Source organism: Thalassophryne amazonica, chromosome 4, assembly GCF_902500255.1.
Source record: "Thalassophryne amazonica chromosome 4, fThaAma1.1, whole genome shotgun sequence".
Classification (NCBI taxonomy): Eukaryota; Metazoa; Chordata; class Actinopteri; order Batrachoidiformes; family Batrachoididae; genus Thalassophryne; species Thalassophryne amazonica.
The window spans coordinates 46753264-46780799 of NC_047106.1; the positions used below are offsets into that span (position 1 = coordinate 46753264).

Below are 27536 nucleotides of genomic sequence, written 5' to 3' on the forward strand. Positions count from 1 at the left end.
ATATATTTATATTTTCTCATAGTTAGTGATCCCACCAGAGGTGTATGCTCTTGTGATCTCAATATGTTCACAAGATGTTTATTGAATAATCTGGTTCAGAACTGGAATAGGATGAAGTGTTTTGATTGTGTTCGTCAGTGATCAATGTCAGATTTGTGTCGCCATGCTAATTTTATAGAACTGAGTTCAGATATATTATTGTTTGCAAACTTGATATTTAACATTTTTTCCACATACAGTTTGAAATGTGGGCGTGGCATTGCTGTGCTGCCTGAACACTTTTGATGCAGTTTCATATTTAACCATGACATCACTAAATACCACACAGCATGATATGGAAGTGGAGGAATGTTTTTCTTTCTTCTACGTTTGCCAACTGATCACATGTCTGATAGATTAAAAATATAGATTGAAAAACAGTTTCTACCCAACTGCTCTTGGCTACTGAGCTTTGAATGCCACAGGAACCAACTAGCCAGGTCACATGCCAAACTTGAAATGAGTGCAATATTTGTTTATGTGTAATATCCACTGAAATACTTTTCCACATATTATGTTACAGCTTTATTCCAAAATGGATGAAATTATTTTCCCCCTCAAAAGTCTACACACTACCCCATAATGACAATGTGAGAAATGTTTTGTTTTTTTTTTTTTTAGATTTTTGCAAATTTATTAAAAATAAAATAATAATTTAAAAATCTAAGAAATCACATGTACATAAGTATTCACAGCCTTTTGCTATGAAGCTCAAAATTGAGTTCAGGTGCATCCTGTTTCCACTGATCATCCTAGAGATGTTTCTACAGCTTAATTGAAGTTCACCTGGCGTAAATTCACTTGATTGGACATGATTTGGAAAGACACACACACCTGTCTACATATAAGGTCCCACAGTTGACAGTGCAGGTTAGAGCACAAACCAAGCATGAAGTCAAAGGAATTGTCTGTAGACCTCCAAGACAGGATTGTCTCCAAGGACAAATCTGAGGAAGGGTACAGAAACATTTCTGTTGCTTTGAAGGTCCCAATAAGCACAGTGGCCTCCATCATCCATAAATGGAAGACATTTGGATCCACCAGAACTCTTCCTAGAGAAAGAGAGTGATTTGGTCAGGGAGGTGACAAAGAACCCAATGGTCACTCTGTCAGAGCTGCACCAAGTTTGTGGCATCATATTCAAGAAGAGTTGAGACTGTAATTGCTGCCAAAGGTGCATCAACAAAGTATTGAGCAAAGGGTGTGAATACCTATGTACATGTGATTTCTTAGTTTTAATTTTTAATAAATTTGAAAAAAATTTTAAAAAAACTTTGTTTTCATTATGGGGTGTTCTGAGAATGTTGAGGGGAAAAATGAATTTACTCAATTTTGAAATCAGGCTGTAACATAAAATGTCAAAAAAGTGAAATGCTGTGAATACTTTCGGGGGTGGTCATGGTTAGGGTGGGGGGAAAGAGTAAGAATAGTTTATGGTTAAGGTTAGGGTTGGGGGTAGGACTAAGGTTAGGAATACTGAGTTAAAAAAACACCCCGTCATGAAAATTTGGCTCATTTCGTCACGGGAGCATGAAAAAAAAAAAAAACGTGAGACTGGGCTGTGGTTACACAAACCAAGCAGTTTGGAGATGCCTCTTAGTCTGTAGCAATTTAAAAAAATTTTTTTTTTTTTTTTTCCTGTGTTGGTGATTTTTTGGAGATTAACTACATCAGTTAATCATACAATAATTGACAGAATATGTAATAATGGTACAATGAAAATAAGATTTTGTAAGCTTGTGTATTGCCTTTTCTGTGTTGTGTTGTGGCAGGTGATTTGGGGCGTATTTGTGCTCCAGCACCACAGGTTGTTTACAGTTGTTTACAGAATTGGACATGAGGCCCCCCAGAGACTGCTTCCTATCGCTTCCCTTTTCCTCCTCACCTATTCTTAGTGTGTGCTTGTTTGTGTTTTCCTCACACGTCCTCCCTTTTCCTGCCCTTTTCTCTTTGACTTGGCACATGTACAGTACTTTACCTTTTGTTCAGCTGTGTGTGCCGGTGCTCGCTTTCACACAGCGCCATTAACGTGGACTTTTTTTTTGTTTAGTTTTAATAATTGAATTGAAAAGCAGCTTTTTGTCATTGTAAACAATGTCAGGAAAGTATACGCACACATACAAGCACGCACATGCACAAATACACAGTGAAACTTTAGACCTCATAGACTTTGGGGTTGTTGGACAAAGACAATGCCTTGACTGAGTTTGTTTACCTCCCGCTGGCCCTGCTCGGCTCCAGGCTCTGCACTTTTGCTACTTGCATATAACTAACTTAGTTCTTGCATGCACATGTGCCTGGTGTGCATAGTCCTGTAAAGCCCATATGTGTCATCAGGTGGACCTTTTTACGGCTTTGTGTGCATACCTGAATGTGTGCAGGTGTACGTGATCCACTGTTTGTCCATTTTTCTGTCCGCTTTTTTGGCTTCAATGTCTATTACCCACCTGCTGTGCAAATCGTGGGTCACAAAAGAGCCTTGGTGGATTGGCACTTCGCCCAGCTTTGGGTGGTGCCACTCTCGCTAACCTGGCATTGCAGAAATGGAATCTGAGCGGTCCCCACCCACTGTGGCCGAGTTAAACAGTGTTTCACCAAACAAAGATGGAACTGTTTGCTTCTGTGTCCTGACTGTCTCCTCTTCCCTCCCTGTTCTGAGGTCGTGGTGTTCCTGCTTTCTCTGTGTGTTTCTTTCTTTTCCACACATTCTCCTTCAATGCCCTGTGTCATGTTTGAAGGAGTGGTCCTGTCCAGTCTGATATGGCTGGGTGGAATACTTCAGATTATTGCGATATAACCATTGTACCAATAGTCCTCTGTAAGGTGAAAGGAGTTCTGGAGGAAGTTGAGGCCTACGTGTCAATAAGAGCATGGAGACCTCGGTCTGCAGGAAGTCTTTGAAACAATGTCATTTTTAAGTTATGCAATGCAAACAGTAACAATGTAGAAAGAACCACAACCCTACCCTTAATAAAAAGGGAACCCATAGAGGGCTTACCTTAGCCAAAACTGAACAGTCTTGAAATGTTGCATTGGGCCTGGTACATGCTGGCCTGGTTTCTTTTAATACAGCAAATTATATCAACCCTGTCTGAATTTTCTATGCATATGACTGTAAACCCCCTTTCACACTTGGGCCTAGGAACAGTTAAGGAAGACAAACAGCCAACTGCAGAGAAGGTGCCAACCGTAACAGGGTTACCTGACTTATTTCAGGAAAAGAGGTATAAGATTGTGAGAAAAAGAACTGGTGTGGCCAAAGTCTAATGCATCCTCAAAACCTTTACTTCATCCATGTTCGAGATATTATGAATTTTTCTAACTGTGATTGGAGGGGGCAGAAATGTGCATCAAGGCCACCTCTTTTTATTCACATATCGAGGACATAAGGCTTTCAGCTCATGTGCAAAAGGGACTTAACCCTATTCAGGACTTTAGTGAGCACAATATGGAGAAAGCAATTGCCATGGGGTCCAATGGACCCCAAAAGCCCTGATTAGGGTTAAAAGATTGAAATACTCATCTGGTTCAGGATGAATTTCCGCTGGTTGATTGTTTGTCGTGGGACCCATATGAGCAGTGGGTTTCATCAAGTGTACTACTTGTTGTGAAACTGATCTGTTGAACAATGTTCAGGGCAGTCTGACGGCAGTTCATGATGGCATCGCGTGAATTAATCTAATCTATAGATCGTGATACCCTCAGCAGGTGCAGTTGATTTTCGTGAGGGTATCACGATCTAATAGATCATGAACTGACGTGAGACTGGGCTGTTTGGTGGACCCGCTGTGGGGCATTAGGGTGAGTCTTAGGGTTAGGGTTAGACCGCTTCATCACAAAAATCTACCACATTTCATGATAGTATCATGATCTAATACCATGAGACTGGACTGCAAATGTTCCAACTCAATGTGTACAAGTCAGTACTAAAAAAAATGATCAAGACTTCCCATGATTTTTTCTGCATTATCTGTTTTCAGATATGCATATCCAAACAACTCATAACTGCCTGGTGCTGAAATGTTCCCTGAGCGCTCCATTCTCACGTGTGCTTACATACAGGATGATAGCCACGACCGTCTCTTTCACACATCACTGGAAAACCTCATCATGTTGAGTGCATCTATTGTTAATGTCCATCCCATAAAATTCTTTAACATCACAGAAAAAAACCTATTTGATCAATCATAGAACACATGTTGCAGTATGTCATATAAGTTTTATTTATATCCTTTGTTCGTTCCTCTGCAGTGATTGAAATGGAGCGTACACTGTACAGTCTGGCACGATTTGACACACATGATACATAATTGTGTCACTGTTCATACTAATTAGGAAGAAAGTAATTTGTGGTTTAACTTTAAAGAGATATACATCACCACCACCACCACCCCTCCCCCGCGCCTCTCCGTCACCCTTAATTGGAGTAAGCAGGTATAGGAAATGGATGGAACTTTGAAGAAATGAATTATTCTGAAGCACAAATTGTGATTCTTGATGTTATTTGTTTCCTGTTTGTATATTTTAGAAATCATTTATGATTCTTAGGCAGTAGATCATTATTTCTTCCATGCACTTTTCATGGTATTATGATGCGTATTTAAAAAAAAAACACATGATGCGATACAGGCCCCACAATACGATTACCCCAATACGTAATGTATCATTCCACCCCTTGGTAAGATCAGTCATCTGATCAAGTTTAATCAATATTGTCACGACACAAACGTGCCGCATCTTCCTACTTAAAAGAACGTTAAAAGAAAAAAAAAAATCTAGAATCTACATATGGATCCTGTTTGGCACCAGATTTACTAAGTTCATCCTCTTGACAAGTTGCTTAACCCCCTTTTTTGTTCGGGGTCACCACAGCAGAGCCAGTACAGATCCACATTGGGATTTGGCACAAGTTTTCAATTTCAATTTATTTCATTTATATAGTGCCAAATCACAACAAGGTTGCCTCAAGGCGATTCACACAAGTAAGGTCTAACCTTACTAACCCCCAGAGCAGCAGTGGTAAGGGAAAACTCCCTCTGAGGAAGAAACCTCAAGCAGACCAGACTCAAAGGGGTGACCCTCTGCTTGGGCCATGCTACAGACATAAATTACAAAACAATTCACAAAACAAATATACAGGAAATGTTGCCGGTGCACAGGACAGTTTCCGGAACAGACGCCACACCCATCTCTGGATGGAGCTGCACCTCAAACAGAGAGAAAAGAAAAAAAGCAGAATCAAGCATCAGAAAGACAACAAATACAGTGTAATTTGTCAGCATTAAGCAACAAGAAAAACATTAGAAATACTAAGGTGATCGCCGGCCACTAGCCCTAAGCTTCACTAAAATAGAGGCCGCTGCCCGCTCCGTTTCCTAATAAAATTAATTAAAAGAGTAAAAAGCGTAGTAACACACTATCCCAGTATGCTAACCATACGAAAGGGAAAATAAGTGCATCTTAAGTCTGGACTTGAAAATCTCTACAGAATCTGACTGTTTTATTGATGCAGGGAGATCAATCCACAGAACAGGGGCATGATAAGAGAAAGTTCTATGACCCGCAGACTTTTCTCCAGTCCTGTGGAGTAGTCCTGCACATTGAGAACGCAGAGCCTGGGCTGGTACGTAGGGTTTAATTAGGTCAGCTAGGTAGGGAGAAACACGTAGCAGAAACTTAAAATCTGATCTCACTGGGACAGGAAGCCAGTGAAGAGATGCCAAAAAGTTTTACGTCAGATGTCCTTCCTGACACAACTCCAGTCTTACCTGAAGGAATACACACAACCCCTGGTGTTCTTAAGAGGTCTCTGATTCAAGTACTGATCAGGACCTACTGCTGTGTAGCTTCTGAGATCTGACAGGGTCGGGCTTCTACAAAGCAGAGCAGCTGCATTCAGCCTCTTGACAAGATTGACCATCACATCACTGAGTTTTGTGAAGATTCGTGGAAAATTTTGTAAATAATACAACGAAACCAGAAAACAGACGAGACAACTGGCGATGACTGTCTATGGTTAGGGTAACCATCAAATAGTGTGTTTGGATGAAAATAAAAGCCAATAACTCTTTCAGGAAGATTTTATATCGCACTCACTCAACCAGCTGAAAAATGTTTTCTAAGTTTACGCAATTGAAAAAATTAATTCGATATTGTGTATTCAGATTGAGTAAATAAAAAACAAAAAAGCCTGTCTGTACAGTGGGTTGCCTTTAATTTTTATTGTTTGTCAACTTTTTCTTTACATTACAGTTACTTCTTTATACATAAGTATGAGCTGAAAGGAAAAAAAAAACGTAATGGACATTTAGGTTATTGGCAAGAAATAATTATACGTTATACAAAGTATTTTGTTTTGCTTGAATTTTTTTATCTCAGTTCTTCATTTCGTGTTGTAATTTGTCTTTTTAAATTTGTGTTGGTCATCTTGTTCTTTAGCTTGTATAACCACGTGTCAGGTACAGACATTTTAATTAGGACAGTCTCAGGTGATTTCTGTGGGTTTGTGCTGCTGAACATACAGTTATAAATCATGTGACATCTGACAGACAAAATGCTGTTGACTCCCCCCCCCGACACCGTCCACTATTAGCAAAGCTGCAGTGATTGTTAGCAAGGTTGACTCGTGGGTTATTACCGTTGTGGCTTTCGGTCTTATCCTTCATTATCGCTACGACGGATGTCAAGCCGGATGGCTGTTTTGGCTAGCATTGTTAAAGGATAATACAACTAGTCTGGGACCTTTTCCCCTGGCAGGTCAAGGTCAGGACAGGTGTCGAGTGTATGTCATCAATCACAGTGATCAGTTTCAGTGGCCGTCATCCATCACGCTGATGGGTTTCGCTGTCCGTGTGGCTGCATGTTGGCATCAGGGCCGGAGGTAATTAATAACCCTCTGTGACGGAATTAATGAGTTAACCTTGCTCCACTGTCCTGCTGTTATAGGGACAGATGCTAACGGTCTGCAGCTAGTTATCCCTACTAATACGCCAGTGGCTCAGGTGCATGTGGAGGCTGTCTATTATGCATATGTCTGTCTGTGCACAGATACACATCCAACACTCCCCATCTAGAGACTGCAGCCAGCAGATGAATAAAACATTCTTAAAGTATCAGAAATCTACTGTCTTCCACCGGGAGACACATAGAAAGCAAGGATGTCAAGTTTGGGAGCATATGCTGGTGCAGTTGGCTGCTTCATCCACCATGCCATGGAGCTAACCCTGATCCTGGATGGCAGCCACCCTGGCAACCATCTATCTGTCAAAATGTCATAGCAGACACTCTCTCACAATACAAGTGGTCCTCTTCATCTGAGTCTCCCTAACTCCTCGTTTGACACAAAGCCATTCCAGCAGTCACATAAGGACCCTTTGAACAGACCTACCAAAGACATCCAGTCTCAGCCAAACGGATAAACCAACCCAGTCTCACAGCAGTTCATGGGACTGGGTTACGGAAAGTACATTAATCTATGTCCTTACCACTGTTGCTCTGGGGGTTGGTAAGGTTAGACCATACCTGTGTGAAGCGCTTTGAGGCAACTCTGTTGTGATTTGGCGCTATATAAATGAAAATAAATTGAAATTGAAATTGAAAAATCTATGGGTTCGTGACGGGTACGAAAATGGGCCGATTTTCGTAATGGGGCACAAATTCATTTCGTGATGGGGGCACAAAATGTGTGGTGGGAGGGTTCTGTCATGGTTAACGTTTGGGGAGGGTATACACTTACGTTTTGGTTATGGTTAGAATTAGGAGAAGGGGAAGATTATACATAGCAAAATAAAAAAAAACCATGCCACGAAAAGTGGCATGGTGCTTTTTGTGGCGGGGGCATGAAAAAAAAGTGAGACCGGGCTGGATAAACACAGCCTCTTAAAAAACAGAAATCTACCGCCTTCCACTGGGAGAAAAATAGGGGAAAAAAATCAGATGGAAGATACACAAACTCAGAGGGATGTAGCAGATGGAAGGTGGAATCAAAAGCTTCTCAAGCTGCAGGAGAAGGAGAGACTCTTCTTGCTGTCGGATCCTGAAAGCTGATTGTTTTGAATTGGAAGAGCAGCTTTGTAAAGGACGCATCTGACTGCTCTTCTGAAGACCAATCTCTTCCTGTTACACATAATAAGAGTGATGCAGCTTTGAAAGGAGGAAAAACTATGTAGTTTCAACATAATTCTTGTGTTTTATCATTGTTCAAAAAGCATTGTACCGCCTAAGCGAGCCGTGTTATTACGTGCCTTGTGCTCGGTTTTATATTCCTGGGGCTTTTGGATGGCTATTGTAGTGCAAGTTTGCGCTCCTGCTTTCAGTCCCCGGTGCGGTGAATACTTTGTTGTGTAGGCTGAAGAAGAGCTTGCCAATCAGGCTTTGCGTGCAGGTCATTGAAGGCGGGCTGCAGTGGGCGGATGTGTGGTTAGATGTGCGTTGTAGGGATCATCGATGCCTGTTCAAAGCTGCTGTGTAGGCTGCTGCCACTAGAAGAAAAATTTTGCCAGGCTTTCATTTGCCTGTGTGTGGGTAGCTATCATTGGATCATTAACTTTTTTTCCTCCTCTAGTCTTTGCAGATGGCTGTGTCGACAGTTTTGTCCTGAAGTTCTCGTTTTGCCCTCCCCTCATGCGGTCCCCACCGCACTGACAAAACTACTCATTAACTCTCCCGGCGCTCTCTCCCTCCACCCTCGATGCCCCTTTCCTGCAAACGTGAAGACACAACAGGGATGGCAGAGGGGCGGAGGAAAGACTGACAATAGGGGTAAAAAAGGGACTAAAGCCAGAGAGGAGGCTTGAATAAGAGAAAGAGGTGCTGGGGGGAGAAAAGGGAGGAAGAATGTGATGTCCTGCTCTATGAGGGATGCCATTTTTGCCTTTCCAGAATAGAACAGTAAGTCACTGGTCTCTTTGTCTGGCTTTGATCTCTCAGCTCAGGGATTTGGCACCTGACAAACCTCTCTGTGTTTGAAAGGATGCCTGCTGAGAGAAGGCTGAGGAGAATGGGAGACAGAGATAGAGGGAAAATAAGGAGAGCTGAGCTTGTTTTATGCTTGCCATTGTCGCGAGAGAGCCAGGGGGCTCGCACCGCGTATGACATAATTTTGGTGGATGAGCCACGGCACTTTGTGGCCCCGTGAAGGTGTGAGCCGCAGATTAATTTGTTTATTTTACGTCACCTGAGTGGATAGGCAGTACAGCAATGAATAGTTACAGCTTGTTTGTGTTTATTTTGGTAGCAATACCAGATACCCATTAAGTATAGAGTCACTGCCATTTGAAAATATTGCATGCACTAATAGTGTAAATTTCACAATGATTTCAATCAAATAGGTTATTTTTATTGTAAATAAACATGGCTGGGGTAAATATTCTTGTGCAACGCATGAATAAATATAAATTTATGATTTTATTGGTGTTTTTCTGAAGGCAGTTAGTGGGATGTTGAAATGCAGTTTGCATTATTCATCAGGAACTTGAACAAAATTTGAACTGGACATCCCCAATGACTGCATTTCAGATAATTGTAATTTGAGCATGATTGGGGTTTCAAAAAGACCCTGTAAAGACCTCCCACTTTACCGAACACTGCATTGATTCTTGTACCTGTTATAACTTTGACAAAATTGAGCTGATTTTCACCATGCTGGAACTGGACATCTGAAGTGAGTGTAGCTACAACTGTTCAAACTTGAGAACAATCAGGTGCCACCAGGACCCTCTAATGTCCACTCACTTTATGCCCTGTTTACACCGGACTGAGACCTATAAGACCTACAAGATCATGACATTTTTTTTTAACTCTCACAAGTCTTGGCTGGTCTCTGTTGTGATTTGTTATTTGTGTTTACACCAAGCTTGCATTACGACGGAAGTGTGCGAGTGAAAAATATGTTAATATCCGCGATCATTGATGCAACCCCATGCAGAGTCAATTGATAGGATCAACCCATAGGATCAAGTTGAGAGTGAGTTGAGACATGTGAGAGTTTATCAAGATTGATTATGAGGCCATGTATCGGTCAACTGGTCAAGTGTTTTAAGCAGTTCAATATACTCGCATATCTGTTGGAGACCGATGGCAACCAAGAGGGATCTTTTTTCTGACCATGGAGACCCCATTGTGACCAGCCTGCAACCTCACTGGGAGTCAGTGAGCGTAACGGCGAGCAGAGGCAATTTTTCGATCACAACTCAGTCATGGACTCAGTGTAAACGGGGTGTTACTGACACGTCATTGATGGTGGCGTGACCTCACAGTGCATTGCCTTTCATATCAAACATTTTTGGTTCAAAACCACCCATTTGCCATTTTTCATGGGCACCTGGAGTTACATCAGTAAGGAAAAATCATTTAAAACATCTGCCAAATCAACATGCAGATCATAACAATGACTTACTATTATGTCGGTAGCTGTAGTTAAATTTTAGTAAATTAAAATTAAATTAAATGTAAATTTTAGTTTTGTTTAGTTTTTGTGACCATCGGTTGGCTTTTTTCCATTTCAATGAACATCTGCCAATATTTCTGATAAAGTTATCAGTGCAGCTGATTGAATGTCACAGTACAAAATACTGGAGTGGAGTGTCCCTTCATGTTATTGACAGTGTTCACTGAGAATTGTCACACTAGTGCCACCTATTGTTTTGGAGAATATCACAAAAAAACATTTTCCTGTATAGAAGCCTTTTTGCTCTATCAAAGCAACCTGATCTCACACCAGCTCATGATGTCATTAGGAAATGTGGTTTAAATTAAATGTGTGACATTTTTGTGACGGTATCACAAAATTGTTTTGTGATGGTATCATGAAATATAGGGAGAACCGGTTAGGGTTAGAGGAGGGGTTAAAAATAGTGAACTAAACTTGTACAGCGTCATGGAAATGTGACACATTTCGCGACAGTATCACAAAACAAAACCAAGAGACTGGTTAATGCACCCACGTAAGATATGAGAACCCAAGGTGAAAATATAACGAAGGCTTTAGCAAGTAACAGGCAAAAAAGAGACATTATAAAAGAAAGTGCAAAAATTATTGACTCAGACGCTTGAGAGCTTTATGAGAAGCTACACTCACGGCTTTTGCAGATCCCATAAAAACTAAACCCATGTGTGTTCATGAGAGTCTCCGTGGGGGTTTGCCGTGGCTGGCTCGGACAGTGATAAATCCATTGAGTCTTAAAGAAGATTCATCTCTGAAGCCACGGTCTCTCGGACCACCCACTAGTTTGGTGTCTTTCCTCGCGCACGTGCACACACTCCTAATAGGAAGCATGTTTCCCCCGCTTTATTTGGATATGGACCTCTGTTTTTCCCTTGCCTGTTCCTTTCTGTGGGGCAGCTCATGTTATAAACAAACTCTTGTATGTTGACATCATATTTTCAAACTTAATTTCTGAAGTGCTGAGTTCCAAACTCCAGATCGAGACATGGCAGCACATATCCGCCAATGAGGATTTAGAGTTGTGTAGAGCATTCTGAGATATCCCGCGAGGTCAGCCTAGGACAGCTTAATAATTGATGAGTGTAAAACTCATCAGCCATGCATAGTTTGAAGTAGCTGTTCTCCAACTTAGTCTCTTTAAAGATGCTCGGTCCCAAAGGCCACAAAGCATGGGACTCAATTAACTCTCTCTGCAGCTTTTAACAAGGGGGCATCAGCTGAAATAGGGGGTTGACCCTACTTTCAACTCTGGACACTTATCTGGTCAGAGCACATTTACAAACCCCAATGGTAACCTTGTGTTTTGTCATATAGAGGAGTCGCAACCTCTTAAACAATGCCAACAGGTCCCACTACCCTTCTGTCTTTAGCAATGAGACTGGGCGTTAAAAGATGGGAAATGATAATTTCAAGATAGAGCGATAACACAATGCTCCACCCAACTAATCTCTCCACTTTTTAGCAATTGCAAAGAGAAGCTTCACGCACCCCTGCAGGCTACAATCAAAGAAGCCCTTAGCATAGCGTTAGCGAGTGAAGCAGCAGGGATTTATTCCTGATTGACTGAGTGTGAACGGGGAAAAGAATGGCTCAGCAGGTAGCGACAGGCTGAGCTCCGTTAACGCCGCGCGTTAATCCAGCGGCTAGAAAGGAGAGGCTGTGGGGTAAAGAGCCCGGCTTTATTATGTTTTCAAAAAGGGGATTCCCCAGCATTTTAGGGGGTTTGGGGATTACTTCTGGCATTTCTGTGTATTAGCTCGTTGGAAGGTGGAATGCGTGTTGATGATGGAGGATGGAGTTCTTCCTCAGTGCCACACTGCTTTGAATGTTTGTGTACAAGATCTGATTCTTCTTTGAAGGTGGGGATGAAGTAAGTCCTGTATAGTGGTGCCGGTACTAATCTCCAGATAGTGTAAAACAGATGAGACTCTATAAGTAACCCTGGAGGGGACGCCAATCCATCACGTTACTTACCCAGTCAAGAGCAGTACCCCTTTACAGCTGGGTGGACTGGGATAATGTAGATGAAATGTCTTGTCCAAGGATGTAAGACATACAGTATAGCATGGCAGGGAATTGAACACAGGTAGTGCAACTCATCCCACTGAGCTACCTGCTCTTTGTAGATAAGATCACCTTTAAAATCACACTCTTCAATCTGGTTTGACTATGATCTTGCAAGGAGGACCGCACTCCTGTACGTGTATGTTTTTGGTTATCAATTTAACCCTACAGACGATATGTGTGTAATTATCTGATTTATATTGGACATTAATTTACCCGTCTGTCTCCAGTGGGTCTTTTTATGTCACAACCAGACAGACTGAAACATTACCAAAAATCAAACTCACCAACCCTCAGGCCTCATCTCCACCCTCTGTCAAACACATGGAAGCTTCATTGATTGATAGATTGTTTTACCTAATCTGCATTGTGACTGTATGCCCCGCACCTCTCAGGGTTCTTTTTTTCTTCCAGTCTTCCAGTTTTGCACTTGGGGGGGTGAAACAGAACTTTGCTGAAATGATGTGGCCATTATAAATACTGATAGATGGAAGAGAACCTTCTTGAAAGACGATCCCTCCAATAAAATTGTCACTCAACAGAAAGTGGAGCACTGTCACCAAAAGTAGAAAAAGTGTCACTTCGGTTAACATTTCAAATCGAAGTGTGTGTGTATGTGTGTGTGTGTGTGTGTTTTCTGCTGAAAGTGAAAACAAGCTGAGTGGAGTGACACAGCTCCTGTACTGCCAAATGTGGAGGTTTGTTAAATGGTTTGAAATGCCAATGGCTCTGGTTTCATTGTGGCTTTGTGTCCTGCTAACAGAAGACAGTTCAAACGTACTAAGGAGAAGGGCTATTTATTTGAGCTACTCTTTTGTGAGCTTTTCATTATTTTTGTTCAATTTTGATGTATGTTTTTTGATAAACGTACTTTAGTTTCACGATGCAATAGCGTAAATGTCTTTAAAAATATGTTTATCTTATGTGAAGATGAAGAATTTGGAGCCTGATCCACCGAGGGGCAGATTTGAGCAGTATCTATGGTTAACAGCAGAATATCTGTCTTTTAGGTGAGCTCACTCCAGCTTTTCTGTCATAGTTGTTATATTAAAGCCGTGTGGATAATTTCTCATAGTATCTCTTCGTTCCTTTCTAATACTTTTGTACTGTTGTCCTTTTTGCTGCTCCCATTTTAGCTGTGGATTGTTGCAGCACTGATCTGCATGATGCTTGTCCAGATACCTTTCCTGATACAGCTCCAGATGTACAAGGAGAATAGCACATGGAAATTGATCTGTTGATGACACTGTTTGCCCTTTGATTCTATAGTATGAAGTGGATGAGAGTCTATGACTCACCCTCTATGGGATGCCAGTCCAATGCAAGTTCTCTAGCTGATACCCATTTACAGCTGGGTAGACAGGGACAATGCAGATAAAGTATTTTATCCAAAGTCACAGACAGATCCTGTGACTGGGAATCAAACCCTGGTGTACATATTGGTAGCCCAATTTAGTCATGTGGATAAAATGTTACATTTGACGTTGATATATTTTCAGGCTCCTAAAATGACTTCGGGAGTATGTGTGGTTTGCAATTTTTACTACTAAATAAATTTATACTTAAATCTACCTGCTGATGTATGTTCTCTACAAGAAGGTAATATCTACTCCTTTGTGTTCTTCTTTCCTTTCAGCCTGTAAGATTGGATATTACCGTGCTTTGGCCACTGATGGCTCCTGCTCCAAGTGTCCACTCCACAGTTACTCAGTCAGAGAGGGATCTACCTCCTGCGCCTGTGACAAAGGGTATTTCCGATCTGAAACTGACCCAGCCTCCATGCCCTGCACTCGTAAGTACACCAACATTCTGGTTATGCAAATTAACCCTCAGGCCTCTGAGGGTTGCTGGTGTATCCAACTTGTATCTATTAATAAATCAGTGACGAAAAATCACAGCTACTTATTTCGACCACTTCCTGGAACTACAAAGTGTCACCTCTAGTTTCAGTCCCTGTTCTAGAGGATCTTTGCCTGACAGCCAATGCTGGAGCCTGGAGAATTTTATATGGGTCTGTCTGTCTCTCTTGTCTTTCTCTCTTTCGCTGCCTGCCACTTAAACAGACTCTCTCTCTCTCTCTCTCTCTCTCTCTCTCTCTCTCTCTCTCTCTCTCTCTCTCTCTCTCTCTCTCTCTCTCTATATATATATATATATATAATATGCACAGTCCCATAGCCCTTCTGGCTATGGGACTGTGCAGTGCTAGGTAGCAGGAGGAAAACACATATACCATGAAGAGAAAAATTATATGTATTCACGTGGAATGTACTACCTAATTTGCTGGTAAAAAATGTATCACATGCACCATCCATCAGAAACACACTCGGTGCACATTGAAGCAAAGCAGAGCGTAAATATGCTTTTAAAATGTATACCACACTGCTGCTGATGAGTTAGCAGCAAGCACTGATAGGGTGGTAGCTACAGCTCTGTCAGCATGGAGCTTATGAAATGCAGCAACTGGGAACGCAGACTGATCTGTGTGCTATCGGATCAGGACATCCATAATTTGTTACATTATTATTTTCCAATTAGTGCTTTTCCACTAGAGGCCATGATTTACAGTGATTTGCAAACCGATTTACATCTATGCATGATGCATCAACATACTGTGCTCTGTGAAAAGGCAGGCAGCTGCTGTTTTAATAGGTGCCTTTTGATTCCAGGTGGTGCTTAGTGATCAGTCATAGTGACAAAGAACTAATGAGGGTATAAACTGCTGCATCCAAGATTCGGTTTTCCACAGAGAGATTGCAAAACAACACAGGAGGGGGAGAGTGATACAGAAAGACAAATAGAGGTAAAATGTAGAGGAGGAAGGTGAAAGAAAAGGTAGAAAAACAAGCGCAAATAGAAAGCTGGAGGTATTAGATCTGAATAAGATGCTGTGATGGTTAAGCTGGCAAGGTGAAGCAAGAAAGCAGTAAATTCAGATATGCATATGACTGAGGGGGAGATTTCAGAGTTTGTTATTTCTCTCGGTTTATCTCAGTTTTCCACCATCCAGTAATGTGAGCCAAACCCAGGTGGATTCAGGACTGCCAACACTTCCCCTGACTCACCCCGACTGTTACAACAAATATTAAGTCATGCTGCTTAATGAAACCTCATCCATTTTTGTAAATCCTCATCACCTGTCTGGACATTAGAGGTCATACTGATAAAAATGTACACAAACAAAGAAAGTTGTGCATGTAGAGTCTAATTTCTCGGCAAATAACATCATTTATTATTCCATACATGTGAGGCATTCGTGCACGGGTGAGTACTGTACGTGTCACAGAGCCATTTTAACAACCAAAACATCTGTTCAGTCTCTCAGCTCATTGTTGGCCCGGCACATCGTCTTAATAATCCGTCAACTTTATGTGGATTTGTCACTCAGTAAAACCCTTTATTGAGTCAAACAAGTCTCAGCTATGTAACACTTAAACACCGGCAACACCGACATCAATTAGACCAGTACAGAAACTTGCTCGGGTTTAATAACGTGAAATGTCTCCTCCCATTGCAGTGATATGGGAGATCATGCATAAATATATAATATTAAAACTAAGGTTAAAGTATTCTGTAGAATCACTAAATAGGTAGTATGAACTGTATTTTCCGGAATATGGGTTATGGTGGGGTTTTTTTTAACTACTGTAATTCATGAAGTCCTGCGACTTACATATAAAAAACACTGCATTATCATTTATGGCCACAAGATGGCAACATCTAAAGGCATAAGCTGCTCTTCTATACTGAATGATGATCTGAATGAGAGAGATGTTCTGTGGCTCAATGAGTGAATTTATTTATTTTATTATTATTATTTTTTATATTTACTTTTACACCTTTGCACTATGGGATTTGTCTTTTAATTTCGTTGTACCTTGTGTATAATGACAATAAAAAGCTTTCTATTCTAGTCTAAAAGTCACTGTTGTGAATAAAAACAGGGAATATAACTTTCATACTACTTGGCACTCCACCTGCTGAACTGTGTAAGACAACAAGAACACGTGGAGTGAAACATTTAAATGCATTGAACAGAGCCTCTCAACAGATCTTTTCATCTGATCAGTGGTCTAGTACAATTATGTTGATTCGCCTGTGAGCTTCTGCTTACTAACACAGTGTTTGTTATAAATCAGTACTGCATCAAGTTTTCCGTTTAATTGCATTGCACATTTATCTCACCTATGATCGTCTGTTCAAAGGGCACATGAAGCAGTTTACGCAGAGATTTTTGTGCCTTACTTAGTGTTAATTAGCCTGCTATGTTGTGCTTGCTAATGTGATGTTTGGAGTATAAATAAATAATGTGCTCATTAAATTCATTTGAATTCTTGCTGCATGAAACATCACCACCACATTTCAAAAATAAATGTGACTTACAGACCAATGTGACTTATAGAATGTTCATACCGCTTCATGACGCATTTTTGGACAGATGTTACTAATCCTGTGCAATTTACAGTCTGGAAAATACAGTATCTAGCAGAATACTAATTTCTTCTATACTTCTCCCACTTTTGTGTGGGGCTGCCACAGCAGATCTGGTACGGGTCCGCATGTTGAATTGGCACGTTTTTTTGTTGGATGCCCTTCCTGGCGCAACTTCAGATGTACATAAAGCATGGGTGGCCTTGAACTGGAGACCCTGTTTTTGGGCGTTCAACCTAATCACTGCTTGAGTTACTAAGTTTCTGTTTATGTATAAAAAATGCGTGGGATTTGCTTACACAGTAATTACACAGGGTAACTAGCCAAGCAAGCATTGAGAGCCATTGTATTGACTGTGCTGGTTGGCTAATTGGTACCTACACACACACACACACACACACACACACACACACACACACACACACACACACACACACACACACACACACACACACACACACACACACACACACACACACACACACACACACACAAAGAGTTTGTTCATGGGAATGTATTTATACACTAAAATGTAATTAATTGACTTTGTATATATCACAATAAGAAACAGCTATACTGACTTAATAAAATGTCTGAAACACATTCAGTTGATTGTTTGAGTTGAATATATCAAATGAAATGCCTAAAGATTTAACCGTTAATTTTATCTTCTTTACATTTATTTATTTGAGTTTGTCATTGAAATACATTAGAATTTGCTTAACAAATTCTATTTTTTGAAACATACATAATTTGTTTGGTAAATTTCATTCAGAATATTTGGAAATGACTAATATACTTAATATTTTTATTTAGATTTACCAAGATGATCAAGTATATTTAAATGATTTCACAGCTTTTTAATTTACTCAATATTTTTAACTGTAAAAGTGTTTCACCAAAAAAACTGAGCAGAACACAGTAACAGTTTTTACTGTCCATTGCTGCATTACAACTGACTGTGAACCAAATCTGTTTCTGGAAGAGTTTCCACGATTAAATTATGTGCAACAGGTAACTAATTTGATACTTAGTGCCAGTTTGGCTGTTTACACCTCCGAGTTCAGCAGCGGCAGCAGCATGTCTGTGGACTGACTGTCAGTTCTGCAGTCAACAGAAATTAACGTAGATCAAAACAAACAAAGTGGAACTCTATGTCAATAATTTTCCAGTGAGAAGTCTTGGTGCATTTAATGACAATTCTGAATGCAATTCTAATTCGTTTTTATGACAGAAAAGCAAGGGAAATTGAAATTTAAAGATGATATAATTTTGTTTAAATCTTATGTTTTATGTTGAATATTATCAATAATATTTTCAGATGTTATAACTGAGTTCAGTTAAACTGGACGATCCTTGATTGGTAATTTTGGGTTTAATGTATTTAACCCTTGTTGGAGGAGAACAGCACATTAAATGACTTGCTCAAGGATATTTTTGCAAATTTAATCATTTTTATCTCATTAGGAAGAACAGCACTCAATCGCTGATGATGAAATGTGCAATATCCAGTATGATCGTGTAGGAACAGCTGAATATAAAATTATATGCACATACATAAACAAATGCGACAATACTGACATTTTTAATCTGTACTTTTATTTAATGTCTTTATGTAATACTTTTACATTCCTTTGCAATTGTTTTTGTACCACCAAGGGACACGTGCAGTTTCATTGTATCCAGTGTGTAATGACAAAGGCTTAATGGAAATGGAAGAAATTTAAAAACAAATCAGAAGAAGGTCAGTGCGCTTGGTTTCAATGCAGAAGGTTCCCGGTTCAAACCCCACTCCTGCCACATTTCTCCATGTAATGTGGAGTTGTGTCAGGAAGGGCATCTGGTGTCAAACTTGTGCTAAATCAACATGCAGATTCGCTTTGGATCTGCTTGTAGGGACTCACTAAAAATAAATAATAAGAAAATACATCTATATCTCATGATGAAATGACAGTTTTTCTACTTGCAGATTTTTTTTTTTTTAACATCTGACTTTCTCACTGCTTATTATTTATCCAGTGAGGGAGCAGGCAGTTTGAATATTCTAATATTTGTTCAGAGCTTGCACCTAACAGACGTGTTTTTTTTTAAGACGTTATAATGTTAATGCAAACAACAGCTGCTAAAGCTGCCTGATGTTATGGTATCCTGCTGCAATTCCGACCTCGTGGCATTCCAAACTCCATATTTAGGAAGTTAACATTAGTAAGGCTGTCTCGCTGACCTTTGCCCCGTCTCGTCAGCCGTTCAACATTTGATCTTTGAACCCTCACCCTGTCTGTCGTCTGTTGTTTTCCTTCCTTGTGTATTTTTTTCCTCTCACTCACATTCTGTTGCTCAGTAATTACAGCTGTCACTCACACAACCCTCCTTATCCATTTTTTTTCAATCTCTCATTTTTCTCTTGCAAACTCCGTCAGTCATACACAGATTGGATGAAAACCAACCCCTCTTAAAGTCATTTCCCAGTTTGCCTTGTTGAAGGTCAAGGCGGGAAAAATCTTGCATCTCTGGTAATTGTGGTGCATGATTTTGTGTGTGTGTGTGTGTGTGTGTGTGTGTGTGTGTGTGTGTGTGTGTGTGTGTGTGTGTGTGTGTGTGTGTGTGTGTGTGTGTGTGTGTGTGTGTGTGTAATTGAAAACGCTTCGCCCCTCTCTTAGCTTGGGGTCTACTGATGCTGTGATTACAGTCCGTGTGCAGGCCTGTTATTAGACTTGCCCCGTTTCTCAGAGGAGCAAGAAGGTATTGAGAACAGTCTCGTGTGTGTGTGTGTGTGTACGTCTGCTTGCCCGAATTATTTCTGCAATTTGTTTTCAAGGTGGGGTTCCACATTGGCCTGGTCCAGTTGCACTTAGCTGAGTTCAGATGCAAACCCAGAAACAATTTTATTTATTTTAGTTATTTAGTACTATTTATCAGATAGAGTTCACATTTTTGATTTTCAGTACACTGGATATATTCTATGAATAGTACCAATTTCAGGTGCATCATTTGAACACGTGCGGTTATACATTTTCTGGACTGTCTTGTATAAACTGTTAAAAAGGTAGGTAGTGATGAATATTCCAGGAAATATGTCGTTGGTTTTGTGGATTCATAATCACTGCACTTGTAGAAACATATAATTACACACAGTTAAAGTAAAGTGGAGGCTCATGGGCATCTGTAATGTACAAATTCTTGTGATGCAGGAAGATCTTATAGAACCCTCACAAAATACGCATTTAAAAATGCCTTTCATGAATTGTAGATATTGTAAAAAAAAATACTGAAATTCCTCAAACATCCACAAATAGTAAAGGCAATTTTTAAAAAGAAATTCATTTCCTCTCTTATGTCTTCCAAACAGTACTAAATTAATTTATTTATACATGTTTCCTTATGTTTTGTTGTCGGGAGCTGGTCGGATGGTTTTTGCTTTGTGTTATGTGCCGACTGAGTCAGTCTCTCAGAGCTCGCTGCTCTTCACACTGTTTGTTCTTTTGATCGGTTGTTCACGTGAGCTGCAGTTGAGCTGATAATTGTATTCAGATTAGATAAAACTCACATTCCAATGCTTTGCCTCCCAGACTTTGGATGAATCTGTCTGAAAGCATGAAAGCGTGTCTGGTTAATTGTGTATTTTTATTACACACACACATATGTGTGTGTGTGTGTGTGTGTGTGTGTATATATATATATATATATATATATATATATATATATATATATATATATATATATATATATATATATATATATATATATATATATATATATCAATCAGGTCAAGTCAACTTTATTTGTCAGTTCTGCACTGTATACACAGACATATTGAGAATTGAAATTCCATTACTCTCAGTCTCTCAGGCAGTACAAACAAACAAACAAACAAAACACCACAACAGTATGCAGTAAAGTCACCAGTGTTAAATTAACACTGACAGTGAACATATGGTCCCAGTCTGGTCAGAGTGGGACCATAAATAAAATATAAATATATCCATACCATATAATATAATATATCATATCAATACCATATCAATTATCGCTGCCCGAGTGCCCGTGCAATAGGTTATCTATTATCCAGTATCTAATCACATCACTTATAAAGAGGATAGAAGTTAACCACCTGAGTGTAACTAAAGTATAATTTTATATTCAATTTAAAACTATACCTGGGTTTAAATATTTCTCACAAACAAGATACTTTCAAAAATGTTATTTTAGGCTACAAGCTGAAAATTTTGCTTCAATTCACGGCTCCTTTTCATTCAGATCTTTGGTGATGGTGAATCTAACATGAGATAAATGTAAAAAGAGACACTTGCTGATTTAACATTCTTAACCATTAACTGGAAACTTCAGTAAAACATGTCAGCTACTAGAAGTAGAACATTTGTATACCTTATTGGTTCCACCGACTGAAATAAAGGGAAACAAATTGCCCTCAAATGGGCAAATACTCAAGGTATTTTTCTTCAAACACACTGATTTGAAGAAAACTGTCCATGATGCTGCTGTGACCTCTATAGACATGGCAATTCCTTTTTGGGAGAGAGCTAGAATCCCACTGAGGGCAAAGCAGCATCTGATCACAAAGTTAGAAAAGGTGTTCAGAAAATGGAAAACATTGAAAAAGACCATGAATCGCAATACAGACAAGCAGAAGAAAGATGAAACAGTGTTTTGTGAATCTTTGGAGGACTTGTTTGACATGGCACATCAGGATGTCCTAACAATGATAAAGTTTGAAGATGACAGACAGTTCCTACTTGCTCAGCGAGAGAAAAGTAGAGGATGCATGACAGGCATAGATAAAATACAAACTGCCAAAGAACAAAGAGCAGAAAAAAGGAAAGCTGCAGAAGCAAAATACAAAGAGAAACTGGAGGAGCCTGGACCATCTAATACTAATACTAATACCATCTAATACAGGAAAAATACTTTTAGTGAAGTTATTTTTTTTTTTTTTAAGACATGGTAAAACCATCACCTACTGACAAACCAAGTAAAAACTTTGTATTTGTAACTAAAATTAGTGCTAACATTAACAGGGCTGTGTGAGTGGTGTTTTTCTTGTCCAGGAGATATCCAGCTAAACCTTCACGCGACGTGTCCAGATTTCATCCATAGTTCTTTTGAACAGGGTCTGTGGTTGACTGTATTTATAATTTGACTCTGTTGCTGTCTTTCTGTTTCCATTTGATGCCATTTATTGGCACTTTCACAGTTCATGAAACAGTGTCTTATACAACATTAGCTTATACAGCATAGTAATGCACTCTTACTCTCCTTTTTTTAATGACTTAAAATAAAAAAAATTGTAACTACAAACTCAAGTGACATTTTAAATAAAATAAGCAAACAGTAGTATATGCTGGATTAAAAAGTGGCTACATGTGGCATGTACAAACACACACACACACGTAGCACAGGATGCTAATTAGGACCAGGGACAGACACCCGTGGGAGTGGGTTGCTCCACAGTGTTCAGCCTATGAGGTGGGGGTTTCTCCATTTTGGGGTTTTGCCTGGCCCTTGATGTGATTCTCAGATTTTCCCCAGTTTTCTTAGCGGCGGTTTGCTAGAGGAAGAGGGAGGGAACCTTGAGAACGAGCACTCGAGGGGAGTATTGAAAAAGTTCCTCCCGGATGGTAATAGCAGGGTCGGTGCTCCGGTCAATTTAGCCTGCGCGCCCAACTCAGCTAACAATTACTGATAGAAAAAGACAGAATGAGAGAGGGATGAAAGAAGGAGAGAAGGAGGCAGGGTGGGAGTATACACAGAGGAGAGATGGCGAGGAGGGCGGACTAAAAATGAGAATGACACATTAAATCGGGCAGGTTGGGGGAGGGGGTAGATTCAAGAAATAAAGCTACAAGCGAACTCAAAGCTCACAAGTAAAAGAGAACAAAGATGAGGAGAAATGAGACTTTTGGTGTAAACTTTCTCTGGAACCCACCAATGAGAAGTGTGAATTTTAAGGCTAAGCTAACTGTAACAAGGCTGTGTGAGTACTGCTTATCCCCCTGCCGTTCTCTCCCAGGATTAATTACCGGGTGTCATTCACAGCCGACAGCTCTCTCACACTCCCGTACTCCTACCGGTGCATTCTGGGAGAATGACAGGTACAGCCATGGGTAGTGTGTGTGGAGAATACAGGCAATACATGCAAAGCTCAGACCCCATAAAGCCATTAAGTTTTATAGCCATCGTCATAGCAACAAACAAAATGAAGCCATCATGTCAACACATTCAAACATCTGATACAGAGTCAAAGGAATTTATTGTTAGATTATCTGTCGTAACTTTCCTCAAAGAACATACCAATAAAACGGCTTTGCCAGGTCACAGTTGTGTCTCAATATGCATATGTAAAGTTCAGCATTACGCATGGGGAATTGGATTTCTGTGGAAAATTGAGGTTGTTTTAACTATGGGTCATAGTTTGAGTCGGTTTAAAACTCAGGTGACACCATATTACATCCAACAGCCTGTTCAGGTAATAACAACAATGAAATATACAACCAGACAAAGAACATTTTCAAGCTTGTTTTCAAACATACTCATGTAACACAAACCTTTCTGGGCTGTCAAAAGAACATATGGGGCCTTTTCCAAACTGCTTTCATACTATTCATATGAGGTCAGATTGTGTTTACTGCTGCTTTGATGGTTATAGTTTGAGTTAGACCGAAGGTTTATGTTCATAGTAGGTTTGACGATATGGCCACAATGTTCAAAATTACATACAATTCCATGTCGTTTGAGTTTATATTTTCTAGAATTTTAATTTTGTTTTATAGCAAGAGCCTTAATCCCACTATAATCTTACATGTGTACCTGCAATATTTCATTTGAGTCTTATGAGGATGAATTGAGATATGTCATCCCCAAGACACAAATTTGACCTTTTGACCAATTTGAGTGCCATCTATATTCTAGCACCTTTATTATCACACATGAATTTCAAGTCATAGCATTGGGCTTTCTAATGGTATGAAGGGTTCAGGTGTAAAACCCGCTATCTCCATAATGATAAATGTTTTAGTTGAGGGAACATGTACTTGGCTGCTTCGGTAACTTTCACTGTGCAAAACATTAAAGAATTTGAGCAGACCATTTACATTTTATTTATGGAAATCTGTGCATTTCTAATATGTCTTCCTTTAAACCCCCATTTTAAACTACAGTTTTCTCCAATAAAAAAAGGGAGTTACTAGATTTTGCATCTGAAACATTCATATCATGCATAACTGATCTTAGGATGTTGAGGCCATAGTAAAGAAATGCCTCAAATATAAGGGTTACTTCAGAAAAGGTTGCATTTGGCAGTGCTCCCAATAGGTGGCATCCTCAACAGGCCCAAAAAAATTGAGCAAATTACCAGAACTCCATTCATCACGGATTAACACTCATTAAGATGAAGCTGGGCAATCACTGGTGCATTGAGATTATTATGTAAAAACGTGGATTTGAGACCTAGAACTTGACAGTTTTGATGTACCCATAGGCCTTACATGGTCATGTATCACCCTATAATAATCTCCTCAATCATAAAAAAAGTAATAATAAAAAAAAATCTGTAATGTTGTGAGCAGATGTGTCACTCTGGCCTGATTGTGCCATTATGTAACAAACAAATATCACAAAATTTTTGGCAGTATTAGTATATCACAAGAATTATAAAAAGTGACCAACAACAGTTGTTGTTGAACTCTTTTAAGATGCATTATGACTCGTCTTTATCTGTCTATCACGTGTTGGCTGCATATCTACAGCCGTTCATTAGTTTACTTCACAAAGCCAAATATGCATGAAAAAATTTGCAGTCCTCTGACATGGGTAGTAAAACGTCAGAGAATCTTATCTTTCTGTCCTTATAAAGATAACATCAGTGGATGTACAAACACATTCTTAGATGTTGAGCGGAAACATTAATATTACCTTTGCTCTGTATGGTTTATGGCCTGAACTCAGCTGAAGTGAAGATAAGAGGAATGGCTTCATACTTTTATAGCACACAGCACTGAGTTCACACAGTGTGGAGGTTACTCATACCAAGCCCATTGACAAAAGGCCTGTTATTGTAGAGGTTGGGCGTAAACACCTGAATGTGGACATTACGTTTCTCCCATTGCCTGATGAGTGGTTGGAGAGTGCTACGGCACGCTATATTATTATGTTCACTAAGAATTTAATAATAGGGTTTTTAGTGCAGCGGATAACAGAATATTTGCAGAGGAATCCTGCAAATCCGTTTACAAGGACCAAAGTTTGTGTATACCTTTTGGTACATATTTTAGAAAAATAACATTAGCCATTTGAATTTTCAATAGGGGGCCAAGTAGGGGTCAATTGAAGAACTGCATAGGGGTCAAAAAAAATGTTCCAATCACATTGAAAGCTATACCACATTATGTGTCTGATCACAAAGATTCCAAAAAGGTATAGTTTGGACTATCTGTAACTGAATGTTCTGGAGTTATGGGGTAAAAACAGCAAGCATGGCGACAGAGGTCACTTTCAGTTTGTACAGGGGTCAAAAGTTAAAGTTGCTCCAATTATGGTAAAACATGATGCAAAATATTGGTTGAGTTAGTAGGATTTTAAAAAGTAATAGTTTGCACCATGTGTCATGCTTAGTTATCATATTACTGGGTAACATATTAGTGCAGCAGATAAGTGAAACAATCATGCAAATGGTGATAAAATTATCAAATTCGGCAGAAATACTCCTTAGACACGCCTCTTTTGAAAAAAACGATTGGCCACTTGACTTTTCAATCGGTGGTCAGGTAGGGGTCAATTGAAAAATTACATAGAGGTCAAAATTAAAAGATGCTCCAGTCATATTGAAAAATATTCCACATTATTATCACTTTACCGGGGCGTTGCTAGGCCGGTATCATAGATTTACGTCGACGGTATCTGGCTATACCCGCCCACTGTGTGTAAACAAATGACGTCATAGCGCGCACAGCCCAAGAACTGTCCGCAGAGGAAAAAAAAACTGTCCGCAGAGGAAAAGATGAAAAGGCGAGAAGTGTGTTTTGGTCCCAATATGGATATTCCGGATGATTTTTCTCGTGGATAGTACGACAATGAACAGCAGCTAAAGCAGCCAGCTTGATGAGGGAGAGCAGCGCACGCCAGACAGCGCGAGACACGACAAAAGTGAGCCAACTTTTTATGTACGCGTTACGTGTTGTGTATCTCAGTAAAAAGTGATAATAATGCAAATAACATGCTGTTGTCGTGCGGTATGCATTTTTCTGAGTCCCTCCGTCCATCCCGACGCCTGCAATGACAGCTGTTCGCCCAAATTAGACGAGGGCGAATAGCTGTCATTTTGGGCGTCTGGGTGTGGACGTCGGGCCTCTTGAAAATGCATACCGCTCTCCAAAAGCATGTTATTGTATTATTATTTGCTTGATCATAAAGATTCCAAAAAGGTATAGTTTGGACGGTCTGTGACTGAATTCTGAGGAGTTACGGGATAAAAACAGCAAGAATGGTGACAAAGGTCAGTTTCATTTTGTACAGGGGTCAAAAGTTAAAGTTGCTCCAATTTTGGTAAAAAGTGATGCAAATTATTGGTTGAGCTAATAGGATTAATAAATAGAATAATTTTGACAGTGTTGAATGCTTGGTCTCCAAAGTAAAGGTCAAACAAGGTCTACATCTATTGGATTCAATTACATGTGACATATGTTACCCCTTAACGCAATAAGTAAGGATGATACATGGTCCAAACTATTCCTTTTTAAAACCGTGTTAACTCAGCTAGTAAGTTGCATCACTTTTTACCAAAATTGGAGCAACTTTTGACCCCTGTACAAACTGACACTGACCTTTGTCACCATTCTTGCTGTTTTTATCCCACAACTCCATAGAATTCAGTTACAGACCATCCAAACTATACCTTTTTGGAATCTTTATGATCAGGCAAATAATGTGGCATAGGTTTCAATATGATTGGAGCATCTTTTAACTTTGACTCCTGTGTAATTCTTCAATTGACCTCTACCTGAACGCCAACTGAAAATTCAAGTGGCCAATTGTTTTTTTCAAAAGAGGTTTGTCTGAGGACTATTTCTGCCAAATCTGATGCTTTTATCACCATTTGCAGGATTTCGCTCTAAATATTCTCTTATCTGCTGCACTATATGTCACATGTCATAGAATCCAATGGACGTCAACATTGTTTGACCTTTACTTTGGAGACCAAACATTCAACACAGTGAGAACTATTCTGTTTGTTAATCCTATTAGTTCAACCAATAATTTGCACCACGTTTTAACAAAACTGGAGCATCTTTAACTTTTGACCCCTGTACAATCTGAAACTGACCTTTGTCACCATTCTTGTTGTTTTTACCCCATAACTCCAGAACATTCAGTTATAGATAGTCCAAACTATACCTTTTTGGAATCATTGTCATCAGATACATAAAGTGGTATCACTTTCAATATGATTGGAACATTTTTTAATTTTTACCCTGTGCAATTCTTCAATTGACCCCTACTTGGCCTCCCATTGAAAATTCAAATGGCTAAAGTTATTTTTCTACAATAT

At 39.7% G+C, this 27536-nt stretch overlaps 1 protein-coding gene across 3 annotated transcripts in view; it reads left to right on the forward strand.

Moving 5' to 3' along the window:
• epha4l (eph receptor A4, like) overlaps nt 1-27536 on the forward strand; it is a 120615-nt gene that overhangs the window by 29962 nt on the left and 63117 nt on the right. For all 3 annotated transcript variants that reach the window (XM_034167831.1, XM_034167833.1, XM_034167832.1), the window contains exon 4: nt 14184-14339. In XM_034167831.1, coding sequence (XP_034023722.1) covers nt 14184-14339 — 156 coding nt within the window. The remainder of the gene's footprint in view (nt 1-14183; nt 14340-27536) is intronic.